The 20,397-nt window shown below is 37.6% G+C and overlaps 1 protein-coding gene across 3 annotated transcripts in view; it reads left to right on the forward strand.

Moving 5' to 3' along the window:
• The window catches only part of htt (huntingtin), a 68,468-nt gene that overhangs the window by 28,118 nt on the left and 19,953 nt on the right, over positions 1-20,397 (forward strand). For all 3 annotated transcript variants that reach the window (XM_067441249.1, XM_067441250.1, XM_067441251.1), the window contains 15 exons: positions 268-416; positions 1,393-1,529; positions 1,612-1,728; positions 1,866-1,988; positions 6,139-6,389; positions 9,302-9,444; positions 9,575-9,785; positions 10,527-10,662; positions 14,826-15,005; positions 15,094-15,270; positions 17,558-17,634; positions 17,814-17,952; positions 18,053-18,175; positions 18,251-18,461; positions 19,619-19,764. In XM_067441249.1, the coding sequence (XP_067297350.1) occupies positions 268-416; positions 1,393-1,529; positions 1,612-1,728; positions 1,866-1,988; positions 6,139-6,389; positions 9,302-9,444; positions 9,575-9,785; positions 10,527-10,662; positions 14,826-15,005; positions 15,094-15,270; positions 17,558-17,634; positions 17,814-17,952; positions 18,053-18,175; positions 18,251-18,461; positions 19,619-19,764 (2,320 nt within the window). The remainder of the gene's footprint in view (positions 1-267; positions 417-1,392; positions 1,530-1,611; positions 1,729-1,865; positions 1,989-6,138; positions 6,390-9,301; positions 9,445-9,574; positions 9,786-10,526; positions 10,663-14,825; positions 15,006-15,093; positions 15,271-17,557; positions 17,635-17,813; positions 17,953-18,052; positions 18,176-18,250; positions 18,462-19,618; positions 19,765-20,397) is intronic.

Raw genomic sequence — 20,397 nt, forward strand, 5'->3', positions numbered from 1 at the left:
TTTGGAAAGTTATACCCCCGTGATTCTTTAATGAATAGAAACTTTAAAAGAACAGTATTTATTTGAAATATAAATTTGTAACAAAATATCTTTTACTAAAATGTTCAATTTATTGTGTCCTTGCACAATAAAAAAACATTAATTTCTTTAAAAAAAAGAAAAAAAGTGTAACAAAAGAAGTATACATTGAATTGCACATGCTCAGATTTACTAATATTTATTAGTTTACAATAAATATTTGCAATAAATTATGTATTTTCTATGTAGGGACTCTGAAGAGATTGTGCCCAACATTTTCTTCTTCCTGGTTCTACTGTCCTATGAGCGCTACCACTCCAAACAGATCATCAGCATCCCAAAGATCATTCAGCTGTGTGACGGCATCATGGCCAGTGGCAGGAAGGCAGTAACACATGGTGTGTAGAATCACTGCACGCGAATACAGCACTCACATCCTCAAGCAGAAAATGCAACTGTAAACTGAACCCCATTTTAGACAAAAAAAAAAATCTTTATTTTCTTATTTTCTAATACTGAACAGACATTATTGTGTACTGTAAATGTGTAAATATAAAAAAAAGTCTGCAAATTTATAAAGCACAAAGTCCATTTTAAAGGGCGTTATTATCTATATCATTGCTATTGGAAGTTAGAATCCTGTATACCAATGTTGTATATAAATTAAGAGACGTTTTCTAAATTTGCGAATATCGAATTTTTGCCAACTTTATGCCAGTCACATCAGGGAGCATGATAATTCGAATATACTCCAGGGTTTCTACTGATACAAAGCCATATGCTAATCGCTGAAGTAACCCTTTAAAAGAATTGCATGTAATTGGTTATAACGCACAACACGATTATAACAGATGCCTTTTGAGAAGACTACAGTTAAATTCAACCCACCAAAGTGGCTAGTGGAAGTGGTTGTGTTAAACGCCACAGCTGAAATCCACCCGCAAATGATGGGTTGGCAGGTACTAATGTCAAGCCCTGGGTTTCGTCGTATCCAGAGATGCTGTTGTTTATACTCTGCATCTAACTCTGTTATGGGAAGTGGCATGACATTTTTGAAACACATTCAAAGTGGTTGACCAATCACAACACCCTTATCCATCTGACCAGAGCACATTGCCATTTTCAAAAGGAGGGGTTTTGTAGTTACAGGAACTAAAAGAGCATTACTCACAGACTGGAAAGAGAGGTGCTGCAACAATGTAAAATTGTGAAAAATGGGTTTTAACAAAATCAAGATTTCATAAAAGGCATAATAGGCCTTCTTTAAAAAAAATACATATTTGTATTCAGAAATGCTTGCATATCATGTAGAGTAAGCTTTAAACTAATCAATTGAAAAACTGTTCATTCTTATCCTCATCTTTGATTTCTTAGCAATCCCTGCACTGCAGCCCATAGTGCATGACCTTTTTGTGCTCAGAGGCTCCAATAAAGCAGATGCAGGAAAAGAGCTGGACACTCAAAAGGAAGTGGTTGTGTCAATGCTGCTACGCCTTGTACAACACCATCAGGTAACACTCCATTCTTGTGTGTGTGTGTTCTCTTTACATTCATGGATTTATATTGTAAAATCTTGCATGTTTTTGTCTCTAGGTGCTGGAGATGTTTATTCTGATTCTACAGCAGTGCCATAAAGAGAATGAAGATAAGTGGAAGAGGCTTTCTCGACAGATTGCTGACATCATCCTGCCAATGATCGGCAAACAGCAAGTGCGGCTCTGTTTCGACTTTGTGTCTTGATATCGTTACGTTTTCAAGAATCAGATTCATCGCAGATTCTGAATTCAAGCTAACGAACAGTTTTTTTGTAAATGCACTTTACATATTTACTTCTGTGTGCTTGACAGATGCACCTGGACTCCCATGAGGCATTGGGTGTGTTAAACACACTCTTTGAGACAGTGGCTCCCTCCTCTCTGCGGCCTGTAGACATGCTACTAAAGAGCATGTTCATCACACCACCTACCCTAGTGAGAATCAGTCCCATATTTCTTCTTGATTCTATAGATATTATTATCAGTTGAATAGGATGAAGAATGGCTGTAAAAAAGCAAGTACATGTGCGGTCAAATTAGTAATATATTGTGGGCAAAAAGGTCTGTTCTGCCCTACAAAGGCAAAAGACCTTAACTCACTGGAGTGTGGAACTGAGAAAAATGACTTTAAAGATTTTTTGTTGTCCAGCCAAATTAGTTATAGGTAGGACACTGGAAATCTGGCATTTAGATGTTTTAGTAATGACAATTATCTACATACACTTTTTTTTTACTCAAACTTGACTTTTGACCCCTATTTTGAAGTTACGGCACTCTGCCTTTGTATTGTCTGCAAAAAATGTGGAGTCATGCCAAGGCAAAAGGCAGTAACTTCCATATTATCAATATTTGGTTGCTGATCACCATTTGCAAAATCAACCTTTATAAAATCTAATGATCATGGCATTTATTTTGGATGATTTACAATTAATTATAGCCATCTTATTATTATTAAGGACACAATACCTCTAGTAAAGAGAATCTTCATTGGTGTGCAGCAAAACTTACAGGTTGATAGGTGACACTGAATTATATGAACAAGATAAGATTATTTCTAATGAGTAAACATTAGCATATATAATGCAAAGATATAAAAAATAGAACAAATAAAAAATCTTGTAAAAATGCATGTGATAAATAAGACAAATAGCAAACAGTGCCGCTGGTTAATCAAGGGTTAAGTTTGGCTATCACGCTATTATATTTTGGCTAATGACAGCGCTGACTGGATCGGATTGCCCATTCATAGGCTAAACAGAGTAATTATTTATTGCAATATGTTTTTAATGTTTTTATCTAGTAAAAAAAGATACAATAGGCTACATAGCTTATACTTTTACATCTTTGAATGAAAATCGCCAAGCCTAAAAGGACAACTTTTAGATTGATGTGAACGACAGGAATAATTCTCAGAATGCTTGTGGATTAAACATCTCCGATGACGTTCATTGGCATGGATTTTATCGGGTTTACAAGAAAAGGTAGGATATATGCATATAATTGCGAACTGTTACTAGCCTACTGATTGTATGCGTGATCGCATGCTGTCACTGCATTCGAGTAGCCTACACACACTCGTGCAGTGGGCAGCCCCAGACTGCCTGACAGCGCGCTGAGAGAATATTCTGCATTATGAAAACATGTATGACAGTACACAGGCTACACCGTAACTCAAACGCGGCAAACTTTAATAGACATTAATACAAAGGCGGGACACCATAACTGCATGTCGGTACCGTAACTTAATTTAGACGCATGGCTAAACAAAGGCAGAGTACCGTAACTCAGTTTAAGCGTTCTAAAACCAAGGCAAAGAACGGTAACTGCTGTTACGGTGTTCTGCCTTGGTTTCTCCTGGGCTTTTGGAAGTTACTGTTCAGACAATCCATAATTTTCTCGAAAAAACAACATAATTGACTAACGATATTTATCCACATGATAAAGGAGGTCTTGAAAGTCCCAAAAATGTCAATAACTCATTTTCGACCAAAAACGAAGTTACGGCCTTTTGCCTTTGCACGGCAGTGTTGTGTAGTGACGCATGAAGCGCATGTGAGATAAGTCACTTTCAAACCAAGCAGCAAAGAAAAAGTTTTTTTTTTTTTTTTAATTCTTATTTGTGCCGATTCTTAATGAAATTACGGGATTTTGCCCACGAATATTTGCCAAAAAATGGTAATTCTGATTGCATCTTAAAGGAACACTCCACTTTTTTTGAAAATAGGTTGATTTTCCAAGTCCCTTAGAGGTGAACAGTTGAGTTTTACCGTTTTTGAATCCATTCAGCCGATCTCTGTATCTGGCGGTAGCACTTTTAGCCTAGCTTAGCCAGTGTTGCCACAGTTACTTTGAAAAAGTAATCTGATTACTGATTACTGATTACTCCTTTAAAAAGTAACTTAGTTACTTTACAGATTACTTGATTTTAAAAGTAACTAAGTTAGATTACAAGTTACTTTATTAGTTACATTCAGCAGTTGCCGACAACACCGCTGCCGCCTCAAAATAGAAATGACAACCGTTTTTGGCAACACACTTTATTGTATTTATGCCCGAGACTGACGGTCCCGACTTTTTTACGCCCCCTTTTTTAGGCTTCTCCTTCGTTTTATATTTATTTTAATAATTAAAATGAACAATGAGATGTGCTGGTGGAAACAACATGAGACCATGATAGCTTGCGCCACTGTCAAGATATGGCTCGCGCAGGGTTAAAGAGTCCGTTTCTTCAGAGCAGCTGCTAGAGTTATGGCCTTTTTACAACTGGTTCCTTCATTCGTTTTCTCTGACCAGGTATCTATCTGATTGCGAAATGACCAGGAGTAGGCCTAAATGCCTTCCGAGACTCTTTCCAGACGTATTTAATTCCGATCACTCAAACAAACCAATTCAGAAGGTGCATGAAAGCATTTCAAACTAAACCGGACAAATGTAAATATATCTGGTTGTTTAAACCACATGTGTAAATTTTACTCCTGGCAAATAATTAAAAAATAAATGTGTGAGAGCGTGTTATGTTGTAGTCAGATAGATATGACGGTGCTACTGCAACATCGCTGCAGATGAGTAAAGCAAGCCAACGCATATGGCCGTAAATGAAACTTTAAAATAAGTCACACAAAACACAATCATCTTCAATATAAAATAATGAGACTAATGATCTTACCAGTGCTTAGGTCGCTCTCTCTCTCATATTGCGATCATTGAATTTAAAATGAGCTGCTGAATAAAATGCTGGAATCTTTTGCTTTGATGTGAACTCCGTTAAATGAGCATATACCGCGGGAATTGAAGATCGGATTTATATTAATTTTGCTGAAGTGTAAGGTAGGCTATAAGACAACCTGCCTGTACTTTTTTTTTTTTTTGTTTAGATTGTGTAGCCCGTTTCGGGTTTTTTGAGCACCGTTGCGAGCATGTTGTGAGCAGTAGGCTAATCTATCAGCTGCCTCAGCTCGTCAGAAATGCCTTTGTGGTGGTATAATAACTAGCCTACTTTGTTTTTAATGTCAAAGTAGTTATATTTCGTTTCGTTTATTTTTTAAGTTCATTTAGAAAAATGTTTGGAGCAATTTTTGTTTGTTAAATTAAAGTTTTAATTTTTTTATGTGACGACCCAGTGAGTTAACCGCATGTTTAATAGCCTAGTCTCTCAAACCAACTCTTGAATTGTCTTGCCTATATAAACTTTAATTTAACAAACAAAATTAGGATAATAAAAAACGAAACGAAAAATAACTACTTTGACATTAAAAACAAAACTGAACTATTTTAATGGCTGCAACAGTGTAAAAAATAAAATAAATAAATAAAAAACACGGCTCCAGCCCTCGGGCTGAGAACTTTGATAAGCTGTCGGTTTTTACAAAGGAAGAATGACTAAAATAGTAACTCACAGTGACTTGGATAAGTAACTTTAATCTGATTACTGGTTTGGAAATAGTAACGCGTTAGATTACTCGTTACTGGAAAAAAGTAGTCAGATTAGAGTAACGCGTTACTATGTAACGCGTTACTGGCATCACTGAGCTTAGCATACATCATTGAATCGTATTAGACCTTTAGCATCGCGTTAAAAAATTACCAAAGACTTTATTTTTTCAAAGATAATTTTTTCCCATTTAAAATGAAAAGTTTTGATTTTTAGACGGATATAGATAGGAACTATTCTCTCATTCCTGCATAATAATCAGGGAACTTTGCTGCCGTACCATGGGTGAAGTGGTGCGGTTATATTACGCAGAAAATAATTACTAGCTATATAGGTTAAAAAAAATTGGCAAACTTAATTTTCCGTTGGTCTTAGTACACGATGTAACTACAGAAGAGTCAAGTTTTAAATAGGAAAATATTGAAAGTCTTTGGTCGTTCTTTTTTTTGCATGATGCTCATGGTCTAATCCAATTCAATGATGTATGCTAAAAGTGCTAACGCCAGATACAGAGATCAGCTGAATGGATTTAAAAAAGGTAAAACTCAACTGTTTGAATCTAAGGGACTTGTAAAATAAGCCTATTTTCCAAATAAGTGGAGTGTTCCTTTAACTCTGTAAAGTGGCTCACTGTGTCCCTGTTCTTTTCTGTAGGCATCAGTGGGTACGGGGCAGTTGTGGGTGTCTGGGATTCTCGCCATTCTGCGTGTCCTAATCTCGCAGTCCACAGAGGACATCATTCTGTCTCGTATTCAGGAGCTTTCACTGTCCCCATACCTCCTCTCTTGTCCCACCATCCGTCGATTGTGTGACGATGACTCCTTCCCTCCTGAAGCTCCGCCTGCTGCCATGGAAGACGGCAATGGAGAGCCGCAGCGCTTTCCTCCCGAGGAAACATTTGCTAGGTAATTGCTGGTCGCTGCCCATTAAAAGTCAGTCTGCGACTGTGGCAAAAGAAATGCTTGCTTCCATAAAAAGGTAAATCAGAGAAAAAATTGCTAGTTTTCTAGTCCGGTGAATTTTTACGCTTATCTTGATCGTTATATCTTTGTGAGTACAGTCTATAGAAAAAAAAACGAACCGGATTGGTGCTTGCAACACGGAGCTGTTACAGTTAATGCCCAGAGCCCTATTCAGCTAAAACGGCAGTTATGGGGGCATAAATGTAAAGGGTGTCTTTGTGCCTCTTAACAGAAACAAAATGCAATTAAAATGTCTGTCCAACAAGAACAGAGCCCTTACATGACAACGAGATGCGTTTAGCCACTTAGCCATTGTTAAATTCACCTATTTTTGATGGCTAGCTGTAGTGCTGCAACGACGCGTCGACGTCATCAATTACGTTGACTACAAAAATACGTCGATGTGCGTGAAATGCGTCGACGCGTCACACTGTTTGTTTACATCTCGCGTAATAGCATACAGGGAATGGAGAAAGTTGCATTCTATCACAAAAACAGAGACCACTGTTATCAAAAGTATGGGAATACTTTAAACAGAGGACAAATAAAATGGCCCTTTGTTCCTTTTGCAAAACCGATATGGTGTACCACGGCAGCACAACTGTGTTGTGCGAGCACCTCAGAGGAAAACATCTCGGCGATCTCCGGTGTTACGGTTTAATTGGTTTCAGTGTGATCTGATGACCAACTTCCTGGTTCAGGTCTGATATTCTTGCGCTTGCGGCATTCTGAAAAGTTGAGATGTTTTTAACTCGATGCGGTGCGGACGCGCCTGGGAAAAAACGAGCGCGTCGCTTCCATTATGAGCGCGCTTATCGCGCGCCTACATTGGAAATAATGAACTTGAGCGCGCAAAAGACGTGATATGTGAACGGCCCCTTAAAAGACAGCGCGCCACGAGACAACAGTCACAAACCACCGAGCTACCCCGAATCAGCTCTAGATCTCTGGAAACCATGCTAAACCATTGCAGAACCCTGACTACATTTTATGGTTTGTGATGCTAAAGAACATTTCATGACATCTCAGACAACTGTAAATTTATGGCTACTGTGGTTTAATTATAAATGCTATCATAAACTCATATTTAACATAGTAAAATAATTTTTATTATTTTATACTGTAAAAACTTCAACCACATTGGTTGAAAATGAATAAAGGTTGAAATATTATATTAGAAGTTGTACTTATATATATATTTTTGTAAAGTTATCCAAAGGATTCATGAGCTAATTACAAAAAGAACATTAGATTAATTATTTATTCTAATAAAAATAATCATTAGATTAGTCGACAGAAAAAATAATCGTTAGTTGCAGCTCTAGCTAGCCGGAGTCTGGCGCTGAAGTCCTGTGGGAACTCCGTTGTAGCTGGAAAAAGGCAAATATTCCTGTTGGGAAGAGCGTTGTGTGTAGGAAGCTCTGCTCATCGGCTCGTCTGTTCTCGGTATAGATCGTGTCCGAAAGAAACTGTTTTCGATTCTGTCCTGCTGATCCGAGAACCGCTACACGTTCAGTTAAATGGACATACTCAGTATCAGCTGCTCGTGAGTTCATCAGTTCTCTCAGCAAAACATGTCTCAGTTCAGTGAACGGTTAGAGTAACATATAATTCAAGACATTCGTTTATTTTAACATAACTGTCACTCATGTCAAAAAGTAAGCAACTAAAGTAACTTGTGTGGTCAGCGCTGATTTGAGACTCAAACCGTATAGAATGTTTCAGTCCGTTTTGGTGAACTGGTTCCCCCGGTTAAAAAGAACGATTCCTTCGTGAACCGGACATCAGGAGAGTGATGATCTGATCAGTGAAGAAGAAATGGTTCACGTTTGTGCCTTTCCGAATTGTGGCAACAGAATGTAAAATTTGCAGCGAACGCTTTGACAAGGATGACTAACTTACACAGACACAACACAACACAGTGGGGCCGGTTGAAGAAAAAGGCCATTCCGTGGTTGAAGATGAGTGCAACTGTGGAGGTAATGTAAACTTTATCCTTCCATTTGGGCACACACGGCTTGAGGAAAAATGTGCAGTAATAAAATAATCATGCTTTACACACACAACGGTCTTCCCAAATGGACTATTTGCCTTTTTTTCCGGCTACAACTGCGTTCCTACGGGACTACAGCTAGCCGTATAGAACACTATTTAGGTAAATTTAAACAGTGGCTAAACGCATCTCGTTGTCATGTAAGGGCCCTGTTCATGTTGGACAGACATTTTAATAGCTTGTTGTGTCTGATAACACTGACTACCATGCTGCTAGAATGTGTGTAGTGATATTACCCATCGGGATCGATCACTTATCTGTTGTCTGTCTGTCAGTTTCTCCATATCTTGCTAAATGTGCTATTTGTGAGATGTGAACACAAATTAACAATACAGCTGAAATAAATATCTGTCTTACATATCTAAATAATGTCGTACATATGAAAATTGTCAGTCTCAGAGGAAGATAGGAATCATGCTTTTTCTGGTGATTATAGGATAATACAAGATAACTTCTTCAAATGGTTGTTGAATACAAAAATACTATTAAAAGGCACATAACATTTTGTGAGAAAGTATGACATGCTACAGCAAAACAGGCACTGTTTTTGATTATGATTATGAAAAATATGATTTCTTCATTATTTTATAATCTAAATGATAACACAATAATGAATAATAGTAGTATTAATAATAATTGTTGTATAGTCACACTCCTATTAAAGTTTAGCTGAATATAGCTACAACATTTTCTATGTATTACAATATTACACAGAAAACAATCAGCATAACAACAAGACAAACACAGCAGTTCTATATTAATAATTAATGAACACAAATATGAGCCTCTTTTTCTTTGTTAGGTTCTTATTGCAGTTGGTGGGGGTGTTGCTGGATGATATCGCCACAAAGCAGGTGAAAGTTGACATGAGTGAGCAGCAGCACACGTTCTACTGTCAGCAGTTGGGCACACTGCTCATGTGTTTGATACACATTTTCAAATCAGGTATGTACCTCATGTGCCTCAACTCATACACAGGACCATTTGCCAGCTTAGCATACTGCATGATCTCAGTGAAGGGCAACATTATTCCTCTTGGTCTGAACTGTCACATTATTTCCCATAAACCTACCAGGAATGTTCCGGCGGATCACGGCAGCGGGCAGCAGATTGCTAAAGGCGGAGGGAGAGGAAGGGGGTAGTTTTTATACCCTGGAGGGTCTGAACAGCCTGGTGCTCCAGCTCATCACCACGCACCCATCTCTGGTCCTGCTCTGGTGTCAGGTCCTTCTCATTATCAACTATACCAACTACACCTGGTGGTCCGAGGTGCATCAGACCCCCAGGTTAGACTATATACTAGCAGCCTAATAGAAGAACCTGTTTAACTGATACAAGTTACAATCAGCCTAAGAAAAAGTCCTTATGGTTTAAGGAAGCCAAATGCGTTTTTTAATGACAAATAACAAATTGGAATTTGGTTGTAAGTGATTACATTCATATGCTGGTTATATGTGTTTTGTAACTGCAATAAAATTCCAGCGACAGCAATTTGTCTGTCCACACCAGATGCGACACCAATAAGAGACGGGACAAAACGGTAAAAAAATTAACACAGCCAATCAAAAGAGCATGTCGGCGGGCTCTCTCTCCAAGCACATTGCACTTTCAACAAAAATAGATATGTACGTAATCAGATTCATAAATATCACATAATTTTAACATTAACAGTGTGTGACTGAAATCATCTTTGTCATGAATAAACATGAATGTTTATTCAAAGTTCACCTTTTAAAGTTCGTTTCCTTTATGTTTAATATCTGAGATGACATTAAATAAAAAAAATCACATAATTAGTGCCTGCGATTATCATTGACATACTTTTGTATTTTGTTGTTCCAGCTATAAAGTCGCCGAAATAGATGCCATTCGCACTCAAAAATTGCTTGTAGTGTATCTGACGTAGTGCTCGTACTAGTGACAATTTATCACATCGTTGTGTGGCATCTGATTGGGACACTGTGTAGGAGGCAAAGCCTGCAGTAAATGTTTTTTCCTAACACATCATGTTTTCATCACTCCATTAGGAGGCACAGTCTGTCCAGCACTAAGCTTCTGAGCCCGCACTCATCTGGAGAGGAGGAGAAGCCCGAGGGGAAGCTTGCTGTCTGTAACAGAGAGATTGTCAGACGAGGAGCCCTTATCCTCTTTTGCGACTATGTGGTGAGATTTCTTAAGCTTTTTTAAAGCTGTTGTCAGAGCTCCTGAAGAGTTTTACTCTATGTTCAGACTGCAGGCAAATGTGGGCCAAATCCCTTTTTTTTTTTTTTTTTTGCTCACGTGAGTCTCAGATCTGTTTTTCTCATTACAGTGTGAACGAAAAAATTAAGAGACCACTTAACATAAAACAATATATGTTAAGTGGTCTCTTAATTTTTCCAGAGCTGTATTTCACAGTATTACTATATGTTTTATTTTAGTGAGCATAAGAGACTTTTAAACATTTAAAGGGTTACTTCAGTGATTTAGCATTAAGCTTTGTATTTAAACTGGGTCATTTATTTAGTAGAATTGCAAAAGGATTTTTGAATTTGGTGCCTTCTAGAATGAGAAAAGACAGAAAATGTACTTTTGTCTCATGTGGATGAAACACAACGAGGCCACTCTCAAAGCGGTATAGGTAGGGCTGGGCGATAAATCGATTTTATGGATTAATTCGAGTTTTTAGTTTACGACGATTTTTGTGAATGAAAATCGGTTTTCTCTTTCAAATCCGCCGACTCCCCTCTGGGCTCCCGTAATGGCTCAGCCCTCCCCGCGCGCGTTTGCCACAGAGGTACACAAACAACAAGGATCGCGTCTAACAACATACAGTGTCATTCGTAATTGGTTCAGTTTTTCACAGAACAATTAACAATACACCGCTGCAAAGTGTGTTTGTCTGAACGGAACCGCGCTAGGCGCTACTCATTTAAAGCTGCGCTGACACAGCGCGAGCTCACACACGGGCCAATCTCGTGACAGACACGATACACAGCGCTGGTGATCCAGTGAGAGACCGTTTAAATTCACCACAGAATTAATAACATCGCTACTGTGATCTAGTGGAAGCGGTCGGGGCAGAATTCTGTTATAAACCACAGATATCAGCTCTAACAGAGCTGAGCGAAGGTCAGGGGTTTCAGTCACAAATCACCAACATTCACCATGATTTACTGTAGTAAAACCACATGGATTTAATGTTGTTGTTGTTGTCATTATTTATCTCAGGATTCGTACAACCTTTTGAGATTGAAATTCAAGCACTTTCCAATGGTTTTCAAGAGCTTCACACTTATTTCCAGCACTTCAAAGCTCTAGATATCCGATTGTAATGTTATTTTTAATGTGATGGTTTGTAAAACTAAAAGTTTAAAGGGGTCTTGTGAAAGAAATAGTCGAATGTTTTTTTTAGTTTATTTTTTTTAAATGTGTAATCCATTTTGTAGCATTTTTATTGATTTTTTTTTTAGCGATTATTGATTTATTAGCGATTTCCACTCCCTAATGTATGGAGAAAAGTACGAAGTCACAGTCTCAGGAAAAACTAAACTTTTCTTCAAATTGTGACTAAATTACAGTTAAGTAAAGAGCTCCTTTAATAATCACTGAAGCTGTCGATCAGTTCAGTGTGAGACTATTGAAGAACAATGCTAATCTATATTTAATAAGAGCATTAAATTTAAATTTTCCCTATACTTTTTTTGCACATTACTGTTGTTAATAAAAGTTAATTTTATCTGCATATCAATTCATAAACCTTTGATATGTATACTGTATATTGCAAAAGATATGGTGCCCATTTATACTGTGGAATAGTCGGGGTTATTCACATGCGGAAAGTTTTGCACCCCAGGTGGCACTTCTACCAAGCTGCAAATATTTAATTTTACCTAAACAAAATAAAGTTAAAACTTGTTTTGAACAATTTCTTTGTCATCTGCAGGTTGATTTTAAGTAGGAGGGGGGAAAAAATCGTTTTAAATCGTAAATCGAATTTTTGGTGAAAAAAATCGGGGATTTTTTTTTTGGGCCATATCGCCCAGCCCTAGGTATAGGATAACTGGTTTACTTTCCCACCACGTTCATTTTCATAAAATCAGTTCAGTTAGAGAACAGACACTACAATTAAAAACTGAACATGTCTGTTCAATATAATGTGAGTGAGCCGAACGAGAGTCACAGACGCAGCAGGAGTCGGATTATATTCATCATGAGAGCTGAGGTAAGCGTGGGCGCGGCATACATTCACAGCGCGTGTTCAGTCTGCCGCGTTTTCAGTTCATGCCTTTGGAAGCTTAACTTTCATAGGAATTCATTTGAAAAGTTGAAACACTAACATTGTTCCTCCACGTTCCGTTTATATGAATGCCCGCGGCTTCCCGAGCCGAGCGCTGTGAGTGCGCGTGGAAATAGCTCCCTCTACTGGCTCTAGTCTTTAGCCTCTGGCCAAAAACTCCTACGATGACGCAAATATCGTCAATTTACGCAATCGGAGGATTTTCCCCAGAAACAAAATATATAAATCTCTCGTCTCAGGGTGATATACGGGGGGAAGCACGATCATTCGAATATACTCCAGAGTTTCTACTGATACAAATCCATTTGCTAAATCGCTGAAGTAACCCTTTAAAGTCATTCACTGACCACAAACTTTAGAGAAAAAAAGAAAAGTGATTTCAGAAAAATGCATTTTGAGATTTTCTATCTATAGTATACATTTTTGTTTAATTTATTATTATTATTATTTATATTAAAGATTATTTTTAAAACAGTGATTGTACTGGCCCAAATAATCCAATATTGACTTGTACTGATAATTAAAAGAAAAAACTGTATGATACCATGTATCATACATCTCTGTTTGCCAAGCATACCATTCAGTATCATACCTTATTTCCTCAAATAAAAGCCTGTAGTCAATTAAACGCCGAGCCTCTGATAGTGCCCGGGGGCGTGGTCAGCATGAACAAATAAAGGACGGTCTCAAATAAAGGCCGGGGGAAAAGGTGTGGATAATCTCCTAAATGCTTTTAATTTAATGTGCATTTAAGTTCATCGTAATGTTCAGTAGGGTTGTGCCGCGAGTCCCTGACGGCTGACCGACATGCCACCCGCCCAGATGCGAGTCTTGCCAGTGTGACGCACTAATCCTGGTCTCTTCTATAGTTAACCTAAAAACTTTGCTGGGATTGCTCTGTAAATTAAATTAAATTAAGAATATAACGGATGCATGTGCCATTTTAAATAGGCTAATGTAGTCTATGAGGGATGCGACGTCTGTGAAAATACTGTCATCTTTATGTCTTAAGGGGGTCGCGCGCCGGACGCGAAGCTCAGCGCTGCGCAGCGCCACCTCTCACACCGGATGCGCACTTTATATGTGCGCAAGCTCAGTTTTGAATCGACTTCTGACAGAAGAGCTGCACGATGGGTGTATCTTGTAACACAAGGTGAAATCAGTATGTACATTGACCATTTGAGGGAAATATACATTTTATATAAGACCTTGAAATGGAGCTCCGTGGCACGGCATGATTTTGAACAAATTCCTGAGTCGCTGCGGACAGATGCCGAATGCGGCCGCCAGTGTGTGTACACTCATTGAAAATAATGTGTTTGAATTTTGAAGGTGCTGAGCTTCGCGTCCGGTGTGCGACCCCCTTGTCTGCATTTAACTTAAAATACAGATAGGCTACAAAATAAACTCTGTTGTTGAAATATTGTAAAGTGGTCATATGAACGAACGACTGTTTGAAAAACAATATGCAAAATCAAAATGTTATATCTCCGTAATGGATTGAGAAAAGTGCTTGCAAACTATTGGAAGCGCAGATGAGTAATTAGTTGGGTAAGAAAAATTACGAAATTATAGTTTTAAAGTATAAAAAATGATGTAAAGAGACATACTGAGGCTAAAATAACCTCACGTGCAACCGCAACCTATATAGAAATTAAGAGCGGAATAAACATATTAAATTTTTCAAACTGACTCAATTGTGGATACCGATTAGGGTACCGTAATTCTGACCCAAATAGCTTTTTTGCCTTTCTGGCTGTTGTTGTATGGTGATATTTTGGCAAATGTTTCTTTAAAAAATCAATGATATTTGTCCCCTGGAACGATTGCTTTAAATTTACAACGGTTTATTTAAAGCAACTATTTTTCAAACAGATTGAATTAGAAATACAGGCCTGCCCCTAATAAAAGCCTTCAAATAAAAGCTGGTTCCCATCGGCAGTTCAGTTCAGGCCCCGGTCTTTCTTTGAGGAATTACGGTATTTCAAATAAAAAAAAATATTCATAGTACAAAAATGGTCATCTTGTGTTTTTGTCCTCCTCTCAGTGTCAGAACCTGCATGACTCTGAGCATCTGACGTGGCTGACGGTGAATCATGTGAGCGATTTGATCAGTCTTTCCCATGAGCCTCCGGTGCAGGATCTCATCAGTGCTGTGCACCGAAATTCGGCAGCCAGTGGGCTCTTCATACAGGCCATACAATCACGCTGTGACAACCTTTCTACTGTATGTATATGCTCACGCACTGCATCTTTTAATTTCATGCTGTGCTTATCTTTTCAGTAACTTGTGTATTAAATGTGTACATGTTCAGCCGGTGGTGCTGAAGAAGACCCTGCAGTGTCTGGAGGGCATTCATCTAAGTCAGTCTGGGGCTCTGCTTATGCTATACGTAGACAAACTACTCAACACGCCGTTCCGTGTGCTGGCTCGCATGGTGGACACACTTGCCTGCAGACGTGTGGAGATGCTGCTTGCCGAGACCCTGCAGGTAAAACACTTCCACCCACACTATAAGACTCACTACCAGCTTATTTCACTACCAGCTTATTTAATAGACTGTTATTAAATAAACCTAAAATCAGTGCAACTAAAACAAAAGTAAAATCTGATTAAACTTAAAGCGTTTGATGCATCTCCCTATGGATCGTCTACCACTATAGCAGATTGTAAGGATGGATGACAGAACAAGCATCTATTTAAGTGATTTTGTACTATGGTAACTAGCGTCATTTGGCTCCTAAGTCATTGTTTTAGGATACAGTTTCTTCCCAGTAATTTGTAGTTAGAATCAACATCTAACATCAACATTTTTTTATGTCTAACTTTGTAAAGAACCACTAAATTAGCGGTTCTCAACCTTTCATGATGAAAGGTCCTCGCATTCATTTCAATGAGACGCCTCATTGTCAAAGACGAAGAGTACTTATGGTGTAATGACAAACTTTTCTTATTTATATATTATTTTTAAACTTTTCTATTTATATAAACTAGGAAAACCAATTTAATTTAGCTTAATTATTTAAATATTTATATAAATATATATTTTTAATAATATATAAAATATAATAAATGAAATACAATTATGAATTACTAATGAACCATGTATAATTGTGTAATTTTAAAATAACGTAATACAAAAATCTTATTATGTAATTCCTGAAGTAAAAAAAAAAATTCATTGCCAATGAATTTACATGACATTTTCTAGTAATTTGTGATTTACAATGGTGTAAAAATATTTTTTTTAATACAAAACAATATCTAACTGATTAAATATTTAGGTATTTTATTTAACTAATCGAAATAGATTGACATAATCAGAAAAGAAATAATAATTTCCATATTATTATTATTATTATTATTATTATTATTATTATTATTATTATTATTTTTATTATTATTTTAATTTTCTAGCTCTAGAAATCACATATATCCAGGACCATGAAAATCCTGGTTCTTAACATGACAGTTGTTGAAGGAACAAAGTAAATTAAGAAATACAATGACAGCTAACATCTTTCGAGGGGTCCTGAATTGAGAAATCAACTTTTCCTTGAGTTTTTGATATATAAAAAGACATGTAATATAAGAATATCCTATAAGTTTCAGAGCTGAAAACTTCCTTGTTAGTCAAAGAAAACCTTTTATAGACACGAGGCCCAGACAACGATCAATCTCAGAATGTGTCAAGCTGTGACGTTAGAGTGTGGTGAAACACCGCCTTAACCGAAGAAGGTGTGTGTGTGTGTGTGTGTGTGTGTGTGTGTGTGTGTGTGTGTGTGTGTGTGTGTGTGTGTGTGTGTGTGTGTGTGTGAGCCTGTTTATGTGGTTTATGAGGACACAAATTTGTATAACTACATGGGTATTACACTGGTATTACACTATAAATGTGGTTTATGAGGACATATCAAATGTCCTCATAATTCAAATGGCCTTAAAAACATACTAAATGATGTTTTTTTGAGAAAGTAAAAATGCAGAATGTTTCCTGTGATGGGTAGGTTTAGGGGCAGGGGCAGTGTAAGGGGATAGAAAATACGGTTTGTACGGTATAAAAACCATTACGCCTATGGAGAGTCCCTGTAAACCACATAGACCAACGTGTGTGTGTGTGTGTGTGTGTGTGTGTGTGTGTGTGTGTGTGTGTGTGTGTGTGTGTGTGTGTGTGTGTGTGTGTGTTTGTGTTAGTTGATGCACAGTTTGTGGTTATAACCCCCGTTCGAGCAGGCCAAGTAATTAAAAAAAAACATTCCAGTTAATTGCAGGTGGATAAGAGATAAATCATTTTGTTTGTTTGATTGAGACATTTTGTAAGCCATGTTTTCAAAAATATCTTTCATGTGTACTGACAGGGGAGCTGAAGCTCATTAAATATGCAAACCGTGGGCGTTTACTTTCTAAGCCTTCAGTGCGGCATGTCCATAAAAACAGAGTGTTCCATGAGAAAGGCTAAAAACCAGGGTAGAAAATAGCCTATTACTTATTCATTATGATGTTTTTGAATGTAAAAACCATGTGAACATCATAAGTTGACTTCAGACAACAGTATAAAAAAATGTAAAAGCCCGTTCATGACACATTTATTGCTTGTTTAGTCTTGTTTATTTTAAATCACATTAAATGGACATGGTTCACCCAAAGTGAAATTCTTTCATCAAGATGGCCTCTCCATTTAAGCCATCTTGGAAGTGTTCTGAGGGCGCCTACTGGACCGCTGGTTGAGAATCTCTGTTCTAAATGATTATTGAGAATCATGTTTTCTCCTCCTACTTTAGAATAGTATTGCTCAGCTACCACTGGAGGAGCTGGACAGGATTCAGCAGTACCTGCAGACCAGTGGCCTTGCGCAAAGGTAACATGGCTTGCCATTTCCTCTCATCAATCTACTTCAAATAATAATACAAAATAATGTTGTTTTTTTCATAGTGCCTTTTATAGCGACTTCAGAGGCTATCTGTTTGTTTTTTCGTAGTTCATATGAAAATCTCTTAAACCTGATTTTAAAAAGTGATTATCTCTTTCTTATGTCAGGCATCAGAGGTTCTACTCCCTGCTGGACAGGTTCAGAGCCACTGTTGCTGAAGATACCACAAGCCCTGTTGCTCCCATTACTACACATCCACTGGATGGGGACCCACCCCCTCCCCCTGAACATGTGGATCCCAATAAGGTATGACTTACAATGTAGGTTGTTCGCTGAAAATATTTTAGCTAAAACATAACATTTTGACTATTGTGTATGTGTGTGTGGGTTTGTGTGTGTATTGCAGGAGTGGTATGTGACTCTGGTAAAATCTCAGTGTTGTTTGAGAGGTGAAGGAGCTCTGTATGAAACTACTGAGCTGCTGACAAAACTTCCCCAATCTGACCTAAACACAATTATGACCTGCAAGGTAAAGACCCAAAACGTGCATATAACATATTTTCTAACACAAACAGACATTGATGTTGTATTATTGTGTTTGCAGGACTTCAACCTGTGTCTGCTGGCATCATGCCTAAGTGTTGGGGTACAGAGGGTATGTAAGGATCACGGGGCGGTTTTATTTGACACTGCTCAACAGGTGGCATTCGAGAGATTGTCTGGTGTCATAGAGCTCCTCCCCTCGCCTCATCAGCCCCTCCTCCCCTCCGCTAAGACGTGCGCGGACTACCGGCAGAAGCTTAATCAAGTATACGGTGAGTCAGAATCAAGAATTAAGCATATTTTCTGTAAATAAGTTTGGCAAAATCAGGGGTTCCTAAACTTTTTGTCTGCTGAAATTCTTGAACATAAAATATTTATTTGAAATTAATATTTTTATAGTTTATTGACACATTTGCATGTTGATGGTTTTCTGATCAGTTAATGGTTCACAGATATTTTAGGAATGTAATCAAATTGAATATAACGGCAACAATGACAACAAAAATATTATTGCTATTAAATATTATTGTTAATATTAGTTTTAACTAATAAATACAATTACTGTTGTAAATTACTATTTTATTCTAAAAAATGAAATAATTATTTGATGAACTATAATAAATGTAATATTACAAGTTAAAATACTAATGTTAATGCCTTAAATTCTTCCCTTTCAAACATCCTAACCCTTAAGTTTTTAACATTTCAGTGTCTCAAGCTTATTTTGGAGGAATGATTGTGAAATGTTGTAAACATTACATTGTTGTAAATGTTGTGGAAAAAAGTTTTGGATATTATACAAATGTGTAATTTAAGTTAAAATTTACACTCGCATAAAACACTGAATCACAAGGTGCTCTCGTATAAAGGAGCACTGTGCTTACGCTTCACTCTGAAACATGTAGCACCACAGACTACTTATTTAAATCGCCACCTTTGATAATTTCACCAAGCTATGTCACAATTTCATATTTCATTTCAATTAATTGAGCTTCCCATTTATTTATTTTTATTTAACATTCACTTTAAATATTAGCTGTTCATCAACTAATAAATCCTTCTGCAATTCCCTCATTAACCCCTGTTTGGGAAACTCAAATCACCTCCTGTATATTAGCTGGTGCTGATCAACATGCACTTGTACAATACTGTATGCAATTCTGTAATCAAGACAAAGTCCCTTTTGTTTAACATTGCTGTGGTTACTGCAAAATTCTTATTCTTCCATTTTTGTTATCCCATTTTTTTTTAAATGAAATTATTATTATTATTCCAACATGGTGAAAATAGTAATAATAAATAACAAGTAGGTATGTCTAAACTTTCGTAGGTGTAAGTACATGGGAATTATCCTTTGTGGCAAATGCTGTAAATTATAGTGAAGTTGTATTGAACACACTGTCATTGCATGTGTTTATGTGTGTTGCAGGTGAGCCTGGGTTTTATCAGACTGTTTTGAGTCTGTGTGGGGTGTTGAGTCAGTACCTGCTGTCTCTGTCCAAATTGCCGTCCTCACTAAACATTCCCAAAGACAGAGTGACACTCATTACCACCTTCAGCACCCTCGCTATAGAGGTAAGACTGATGCATTTTTCCCAAATAAGATGATTTTATAGGGAACATTCTAGTCTTTGACCGATATGGATAGTTTGATGGCCGATGCCTAGCTTGACAAGCCAGAACCACATCAAGAGGTTTGGTCTGGAAACTCACTATTGACAGGGCTCAATCCGAGGGGCGGGATAAACGGTTGTCTTTCAAACTTCCTCTGCATGCGATAGGATAGCGCTACAACCAACCAGAGCAACGAAGGTGACAGCTTCTATGTTTACTAGTAGCACGCAAGCACATCATGTTAAGACCTGCCCACTGATGTGATTGGCCTGACCAGAGTTTGGTTTTTACAGCTCAGTACTGTATTGAGACTTGCTAGATGAGACTCGTGGCAGATTATAATTGCTGCCGCTAGGGTGCGTCTAGATTTCTAGGCTAGCCGATGCCAATATCCTGGTGGAATTGCCATGACCCAAGGTCAATATAAAACTCATACAGGCCTACAGTGTCACGATCCCAGCTCTGGGTCTTTTGTTTAGTATGGACTTTTATGTTGAAGTGCCTTCTGTTTTCAATGTTTCTATGTTCTCTTCCTGTTTGGTTTCTGTCTCTCCTTGTTGTCATATCAGTTGTTATGGTTACCTTCATTGTACA

The sequence above is a fragment of the Pseudorasbora parva genome, chromosome 4 (assembly GCF_024679245.1).
Source record: "Pseudorasbora parva isolate DD20220531a chromosome 4, ASM2467924v1, whole genome shotgun sequence".
In the NCBI taxonomy this organism is placed as follows: Eukaryota; Metazoa; Chordata; class Actinopteri; order Cypriniformes; family Gobionidae; genus Pseudorasbora; species Pseudorasbora parva.